General features: G+C 41.8%; 2 protein-coding genes and 1 long non-coding RNA gene across 3 annotated transcripts; all 3 read right to left on the bottom strand.

Moving 5' to 3' along the window:
• Positions 1-1,767: 1,767 nt before the first annotated feature.
• On the bottom strand, positions 1,768-2,860 carry LOC117184850 (uncharacterized). Its single transcript, XR_004470315.1, has 2 exons — positions 2,428-2,860; positions 1,768-2,369 (listed from the first exon to the last, which is right to left on the bottom strand). It is a non-coding gene; the product is annotated as an uncharacterized lncRNA (long non-coding RNA).
• Positions 2,861-3,884: 1,024 nt separating this feature from the next.
• On the bottom strand, positions 3,885-4,852 carry Adi1 (acireductone dioxygenase 1). Its single transcript, XM_001353748.4, has 5 exons — positions 4,653-4,852; positions 4,502-4,579; positions 4,321-4,448; positions 4,164-4,257; positions 3,885-4,101 (listed from the first exon to the last, which is right to left on the bottom strand). Exons 1-5 carry the CDS (start codon positions 4,776-4,778, stop codon positions 3,964-3,966), a joined length of 564 nt encoding a protein of 187 aa, XP_001353784.2. The 5' UTR covers positions 4,779-4,852; the 3' UTR covers positions 3,885-3,963.
• An 83-nt stretch (positions 4,853-4,935) lies between these two features.
• On the bottom strand, positions 4,936-6,461 carry LOC4813447 (ankyrin repeat and MYND domain-containing protein 2). Its single transcript, XM_001353747.4, has 3 exons — positions 6,131-6,461; positions 5,294-6,067; positions 4,936-5,228 (listed from the first exon to the last, which is right to left on the bottom strand). The coding sequence occupies exons 1-3, from the start codon at positions 6,332-6,334 to the stop codon at positions 4,992-4,994; spliced, it is 1,215 nt and encodes a 404-aa protein (XP_001353783.3). The 5' UTR covers positions 6,335-6,461; the 3' UTR covers positions 4,936-4,991.
• Between the last annotated feature and the right edge of the window lie 2,187 nt (positions 6,462-8,648).

The raw sequence follows: 8,648 nt of genomic DNA, 5'->3' as shown, positions 1-8,648 counted from the left end.
GAGTATAACTAGCTAGATAGATCTCTCAGCCCCGCCCATATAATTTTATCCGATTGATAAATCACTTTCCTACAAGACTGGTTATATTTAAGTTCTCATCTTTATTGGATTGTGCAAAAAAGGGTCAACAACCATGCTCACAAAACTAATGTTTTTATATGGTAATTACACGCTGACTACACATGTTCTACCTTTTTTGTGTAATTTTCAAAAGTGATACCTGAAACGCGTGCGTTTAGCCGTTTTTTCATATAAGCCCAATGGAGGCGCCAGTGTGAAAACCGTCCGTTATCCACTTTTGGACATGTATTTTCTCCGACATTTTTGAAAAAACTTAGATTTTCACAGCAAACGATCAGAAACTCTATGCTGTTCACGAATTAGTATTCGATGTGGCCTGGAACATGGCTCTATGTGACAATTCTACGTTGGTGCATGGGGCAAGAGGGTGAGACCATATAGCGTCCTTGATACGATATACGGTCAGACTCTCAGAAATATAATGAAATATATATACCTTCTCATTTATTAATATACCGTAAATATACCACCCGACTTAAGCAAGTAAGCCGCGGACTATTGTATTGTATATCCTTATATCCTTCCATTTGCTTACCAACCAAAATTTCCACGATATCTTTCATCTGAACTTCACAAAAATTTAATCATATTCGTGGAGTGTATTGTAATACCCACTGTTCCACAATGGTTTAATCGTTCTCTATCCTGTAGCATACAACGTACAGGGTCGAGGAGCTGATGATAAGTAAACGGGAGTAGGAAGTACGCGCTGGCTTCGGCTTTTGTCTCTGGTCGGCGGGGTGTGGGCATGGAGGAAATTTTACTACCCATTTATAGCTCTGGCAAATGGTCGAGATAAGAATTTATAAAAAAAAATCGCGTACGAGTAGGGAAAGGATACTAGGAAACGGGATACAGGGGGGTCAAAGGGACAGATCAGCATGTACACGTGAACGAAGAAGATCACCGGTCAGATCTTTGTCGGCTGCGGTATCGCCCATTGGCGAGAACGCCCACCCTACCATGATCCTTCAGGGCCACCTATTAATCGTCAGGATCCCTCCAACAAAGACTGCGGTGGGTCACATCTCCGTTTTTCGAGGTTGCATGGTTCCGATATAATCTATTTAGCCACGGTTCATTTCCAAAACTACTTTATTTAAACAATCCATAATTCTTCATTTAAATTCCTATAAAACCTAACGCTAATAGAATCTAGTCCCTAATATAAGCCTGCTATTCGGTATCGTCTTACATTTATAGGGTATTACTAGTATTAAGAGTATCATAGGGGCGAGGTAGCGTATAAGGTTCTTAAATCTATAAAAATGATTAGTAGTAGGTATAGATAAAGGCAAGAAATAGGTACGTGTTCATCATATGAACAAGGAAACGTCATATGTCATTACGGTACTTGGGCAGTGCCAAAACCAGACAAAAATCGGGTATATGGAAAGTCGTTTAAAGGCATGAGTACTACGTGTGTAAAACCGTGATCATGGTTGAAGACCAACGAATAGTTACCGCACATTCATTCTTTTCAGATGGCTTACTTGTTTTTTTTTTTTTTTATAATCACTTACGAAACGATTAATAACTTTGACTCCCACGCAGAAAGATCTTTCGTTGTGTGTTGGATGAGGTGATTTGATGGGTGGATGAGTATGATGATGTGTGTGATTGTGATGAGTATCTGCATAGATGATGAGATGAATGCGTGGCAACCAAAATCAAAAACTGTAAAAATAATTGGTATTAATACACTACTCATTTGTTCAAGTTCGACTTAGCCCATGGACAGGAATTCCCTTTTGGTTTATACCGTATTTACTTGGCTTTTGCACATTTTTGCCGTATCAAAAGAACATTGTTAGACAGAAAGCGGATAAAAAAAACAGGGTTTCGCATATCGGGTCTAATTTCGAAAGAAAGATAGAGAATATAACTAAATCCGATGCGGGTTCGATGCTTCCCGGCTGGAGACCGAGTTCCTACTCGAGGTCTGAAGGTGGCACACGATTGTACCGGGCGCAGGTAACATCAGCTGCTTCCGATGCCAGGGGTCAATGACCGCGGTCCATCTGCGGCGTGAGGTTAGGTACCCTCGCCCACTGGATTGCTCGTGGGGGGGGACTGGTTCATTTGAAGAGTCACTCAGCTCATCCCCATGGGTCGAACGTGTCCAGGCGAAGATTGCAGAGCACACCGATCGGGTTTACTTGAGGAGCAAGTCCATGCCCTCGGCTACCGAACGGTGGTACGGGCACGTGGCCAAGAGGTCTCCGGGAATAACCAATCCGTATCGTCTAGACCAGCGTTTCAATACGTAGATACTAGTGGTGCTAATCCTACACGGAAAGAACAGAACATTTTTCAACGGGTCGCTGCAGCTGGGTGGATAATTACCTCAACAGAATTGCACCACTGTTTCGAAAAATGTTGATACACTGGGGGCGCTCGTTTCCAAATGGTCGAACGGCTGCCCCAGTATTGGCGATATATAAATGGGCGCGTCCACTCAAATTCAATGATCACTTTGAGCCGCACTTGGCACTTGCACTAGGCTTTGACTTTGGGCTTGACCTTGTTTAGAGAACTGGGTCCGCTCAAGCAGACTTCGTTTTTCCCTGCCGGTCACTCTGACGGCCACGAGGTAAAAAAGACAGAGGCTGGGACTACTAGGTACAGCAACCCACGTTTTTTCCACACCTTCTATGGTCTTTTTCTGTTATACAGAATCCAGCCACAGCAATATTTAATGAAATATAGTGCAAAGCAGAAAAATTGCATATCTTAGTGTTGCCACTTGGTCGCAAAACAGCTGATACTCTATGTATGGTTAAAGCTCACAAGCTCTGCAACTCGAATTTTTTTTTTTTTTCTGCCTAGTTTTAGGCTGTAATTTTGGGAGTTAGCCGTTCATAATTCAAATAAACGGCACGACAAGCGTCGAATATTACAATCCATGATCGGAAATCATTTTTCTCGATTTGGAGATTCTGTCCAATGTAACTAGATATCTAGGCCCTTCAGCCCGGAACACAAAGTTTTATCCGAGTAATAAATCAATTTCTATACAATACTGGCTAATTTGAACGATCCACTTTATTAAATAGCTCAGAATATTAGGTTTCAACAAAAACATCATTTTTTTACATGGCAACTACACGGTAACTACACACTTGCCACATATCAACAAAATATTTACGAAGTATGCTTATTTACCATAAGCTGCAAAAATTGCGTTGAAATAGCTTTCACTTGTGTCTGCATTCATTGAACCCTGTGATGAAAAACGTTTCCTTAACTCTGTAATATCTTTCCCTAGGGCAAGCGGAATGTAGCTCATTCCGTTGTTATGTTCCGGAACACTGCTGCTATCAATACTATCGACTAGATAATCGCTATGACATGAATTGAAATCCAGTGGAACAAATTGAGAAAGCCCATATCTATCAGATCATTAATATAGCCAGAACGAACATATGAAATTGCACATAAATTACCCCTTAAACACGCCTACCCATTCTTTCACTCTCTCTGTCTCTTCGTAGAGCATGTTGCGCCCCTGGCGGAGGGAAGCGAAATAACAGCAAAGCAGGTGTTGGTGTGAGAAGTGAAAAAGAGAGAGACAGACGTAGCGGAATAGTTAACGGTGTTTAGTCGGGGTTTCTCTCCTTCTCTCTATGTGTTTTATGTGAAAGAGATCCCCCTCACAAGAGTATCCATCAAATCAATTCGTCCCGTTTGCAAACAGCGAAACAGAGGGATGGAGAGTATGCGGCAGTCATCGGCTCCGAGATTCATTTCGGGAAGTACTCACATATATTCTCGCTTGTGCCAATTACAATTTCTTAAAGCCATTAGAATTTTAGTTGACGGTTTAATATTTATACAAATTTAAAAATACACATAAGTTGGTATATATGTATAAAATGCACATTAGACCTGGTTTAATTGCACAAAACTCTCAGCTTGATGCTTCAGGTAGGACTTGCGGCAATCCAAATCATCTGCAGGACGATTATGCGGGGTCCAGACGGGTTCTCCAACAAAATAGCGACGGGCTTTGATAAAGTTCTATGGGGATACGAGAGTAACGATTAGAAAACAACAATTTTGCCATAAGGAATGCAATTTACATTAGAGTCCAACGTGAAACGATGATAGATACCCGCCGGAATAATAATCAAATCTCCTTTAACCACTTGTATTCTCAGCCACTGCTCCTCGTTGCTGAAACGACGAAAAATTACCATTTTGAGCAAATCCCGAATAAACAGTCGCTAGATAACCTACTCGCGGACATCAAAGTATCCCGATCCATCCAATACCAAACGTATCTCCTCGTCCGTATGCAGATGTTCCGTAAAAAAGTTCTTCAGCTTATTGGCGTAGTCCGGAAGGCACTTCTCCGAGCAGGTGATCTGCAACGAAGAGGAGATTAACAGGTGCTCTCTAAAACGGACTCAGATCTTGCCTCATCATCGTAGGTATAGCCACGTTTGGCCCGCAGCTCCCCTAGAATCGCGTCGTTTTGGTAATCGTCAGCGTTGATCTGCCGGAAAGAAACGATCGTTTAAGATAAGCTTACTTCAAGGTCAGTCCAAAGTAAATGGAATCACACATGCCTTGAAATATTCCACGCCCGTCTTCTGGTACAGTTCAGGAAGCTCCAGATAGTCCGGCGGACTGCGATGATGCTCCAGTCGCTGATCGGTCTCCTGCTCGTCGTCCATAAACCATACTTTCACCATTTTTTAATAATAAATATTTATTTCACGATTCTCCTCTTAACATGAGCAGTGCTCTAAAGCAGAGAAATCCGTCAGTGCTGTAAAACTCTGCGTGGTAGCAGGTCTGTTAGGAGTAACATGGTCTGTAAATTTGAATGAATAACAGATCTGTAAGAGCTTCATGTTTTTATAGTAAATATATTTCCATTAAAAAAGAAACACTTGACATAGCGATTACGCAGACAGCTTGGATAGCTGCTCCTGCAGCTCTGAGGTATCAATGGGCCCCTTCGACTGGACCTGGGTCGTGGCTCCAGCCAGCGAGGCGGCCAAGAGTCGGGCACAGCTCTTCTTGTGCATGAACCAGTGCAGACGCTGGCACTCCCGATCGCAATACTGCACCGCTTTACACTTGGAGCACTTCTTGTCAGGCTTCTCTTGTCCACAGGTGCTGCAGTAGCTGGTTTCGTCCTGCAAAATGCCAAAATGTTGAGCGATTGGAATGCTTTTCAATGAGAACAACAGATAAAACCCACCACAAAGCCGCGCATTCCGTTGATGGCATTGCGGAGGATAACCAGTGCCGGCGGGGCATCCTTGCCTCCAAATTGGGTGGCTATCTGCCTGAAGATGGTGCACTCCCGCACGGGAAACTCCCGCGCACACTCCCTTAACGTGTACTCCACGTAGTCCAGCTGGCCCTGTTTGTTTTCCTTGAGCACCCTCTTCACGAACAGCTCGATAAAGTCGTTCTTGTTAACCTCCGGCTCTCCTCCGGCAGTCTTCTCCTTGTGCTGCGCCTTGAACTGCTCCTCACAGCGGATCAGCTCTGCCACGATCCAGCCCTGGTAGTGGAACTTGAAAGCCAGAAGCTCGTTCATGTCGTGTGTCTTCTGCATCTCCTTCTCGCACATTAGTGCCAGGGTTTTGCGCAGGTTGCTCAGTATCCTGAGAAGTCCTAGGGACTGGGCGTTCAGTGCGATTCTCACGGGATGCAGATTGATTTCGATGACAAAGGTGTGAAAGGCTGATAGCAGCGCAGGCGGAATTAACGGCTCCGTTTGCTGGCCGTGCGCCTGTGTGTAGTACTCCAGTCCAGATCGGGTAATATAGTTGTTAATTGTCTCCACGCAGGCATGGTTTCCCACGAAGGCGGCCATCTGTGAGGCGGTGCGGGAGACGCTGTTGATGCTGCTCGGATTGATGCCGGCATCCAGCAGCTGGCGGCACACGTCAGTGCTGCCGGACAGGGCCGCAAAGTGCAAAGGTGTATAGTCGGCCCCATGCTGATTCAAGTGGACATCGGCGCCCTGTTGGGGGAAAACGATGGTGTTTGGGAGATCATTCCGCTACTGCGATGTGGACAAACTCACCATGTCTAGCAGTATTTGCACAGCCTCTTTGTTGCCTTTGAAGCTCGCATGCGCCAGAAGCGACATGCCCGTGTCGTCCACAAAGTTAACGTCCTTCAGCTGGGTGAGCAGCTGCGTGAACCCACTCGTGTCATTCTTGGCTATGCGCTCCAGCAGCAGTTTCTGTATATCGTCCAGTTGGGAGCTTTTGCTGTCCGCGGCCATATCGAGTGGGGTTTATTTCCTATTTGCAAGGATTTTAGTCAGAAAAATGAACAAAATTGAAGGAAAATTCACGGTTTCCAGCGTGCAGTAGAAATAGCGATGGGATGTAAGAAGTGCGATAGTGCAGAGCCTTACAGCACTGTTTCTATTTAAAAGTATTGATATATGTGATAGATACATTCAACACCTAAAACTACCGCGAACATTCAAAAACTAAATATTTTTCACGGTAGTAAACGAAATAATATGTTCACCGTAATTGATTTTTATATTTGGTTTAGTATTATTAGCTAGCTAAGACTCTCATTTCTGAAAATATAATTTTATGAAGAATAAAATATTTCGAATGGTGGGAATTGATGAGATGTTTGTAATATATTGTATATTACATTTATTCTAAATAGGTAAAAAGCAGGAGAAAGAGTCATTAAAAAAAAAACCAATGGAACAGATTTTATAGTTACAAGATTGTATGCTCATGTCGAAACATGCCTATCTAATGCATACAGTCAGCACAACATTTATTCGGACACTCGTCTATGTCAACTTTCTTTATAAATAACTTGAAAAGTATTTAAGTTTGACAAAAAATTTTTATTTCATTATGAACATGGATATTATTACTACTAATTTCAAAACTAAAAACAAAAAAAAACTTCTTTGGCGTATCAAAAAAAATTAAAAGTATCAAAAAAGCCACTTTTTTACGCACAACAATTATTCGGACACTCTATATTTTGTACGAAAAAAACTTATTGTCCCCAATTTTTTCTGATTTCAATATTTGGTGGGGCCGCCCTTAGCTTCAATAACAGCTTTTAGACGTCGGGGCATACTTTTTACCAAATGATTGGTTTCATTTGGATCAATTTTCTCCAATTTCGTCATCAGACCCGTTTTAAGGATTTCCTTGGAGGAAATTTTATGTTTCCTAATTTTTTTTTCTAGCAAATCCCAAACATGCTCTATGGCGTTCAGATCTGGTGACTACGGCGGCGTTTTTAACTGCTTGCACTGATACAACAGCCATTCTTGGACCAAAAACGAGGTATTTTTGGGGTCATTGTCTTGTTGAAACAAGAAATGCATCGCTTTAAGACCCAATTTTTCGACACTCGCCATTGAATTGTCAGTCAAAATTTTCTTGTAGATGTGTTTGTCCATCTTGGTCTCAATAAACACCATTTGCCCAGGTCCAGCTGCTGCTATACACCCCCAAACCATTACATTTCCACCGCCATGCTTCACTGTTGGGATGAGGTCTTTCTCTTTCATGGCTTGATTATCCTTTCTCCATACTTTGGATGGTCCATCATGTCCGAATATATTATATTTAGACTCCTCATTAAATATAACACTCTCCAAAAAAGAATCTGTCTTATTTAAGTGAAGTTTTGCGAACTCCAATCTTTTTTTTTTGTTCACATCGGAAATGAAGTGAAGCATGGCGGTGGAAATGTAATGGTTTGGGGGTGTATAGCAGCAGCTGGACCTGGGCAAATGGTGTTTATTGAGACCAAGATGGACAAACACATCTACAAGAAAATTTTGACTGACAATTCAATGGCGAGTGTCGAAAAATTGGGTCTTAAAGCGATGCATTTCTTGTTTCAACAAGACAATGACCCCAAAAATACCTCGTTTTTGGTCCAAGAATGGCTGTTGTATCAGTGCAAGCAGTTAAAAACGCCGCCGTAGTCACCAGATCTGAACGCCATAGAGCATGTTTGGGATTTGCTAGAAAAAAAAATTAGGAAACATAAAATTTCCTCCAAGGAAATCCTTAAAACGGGTCTGATGACGAAATTGGAGAAAATTGATCCAAATGAAACCAATCATTTGGTAAAAAGTATGCCCCGACGTCTAAAAGCTGTTATTGAAGCTAAGGGCGGCCCCACCAAATATTGAAATCAGAAAAAATTGGGGACAATAAGTTTTTTTCGTACAAAATATAAAGTGTCCGAATAATTGTTGTGCGTAAAAAAGTGGCTTTTTTGATACTTTTAATTTTTTTTGATACGCCAAAGAAGTTTTTTTTTGTTTTTAGTTTTGAAATTAGTAGTAATAATATCCATGTTCATAATGAAATAAAAATTTTTTGTCAAACTTAAATACTTTTCAAGTTATTTATAAAGAAAGTTGACATAGACGAGTGTCCGAATAAATGTTGTGCTGACTGTATATTTTCAGACCTCTACGAAAAAAGACGAAAAAGTGAGCAGTAGGAACGATTACTCTCTTACATTTTTTTGGCAAAAACATCCAAAGCAATCGCCGCAAAGAAAAAACAAGTATTTAAAACAAATCAGTCAAG

The sequence above is a fragment of the Drosophila pseudoobscura genome, chromosome X, assembly GCF_009870125.1.
Source record: "Drosophila pseudoobscura strain MV-25-SWS-2005 chromosome X, UCI_Dpse_MV25, whole genome shotgun sequence".
Lineage (NCBI taxonomy): Eukaryota > Metazoa > Arthropoda > Insecta > Diptera > Drosophilidae > Drosophila > Drosophila pseudoobscura.
This window is presented reverse-complemented; position numbering and strand designations above follow the sequence as displayed.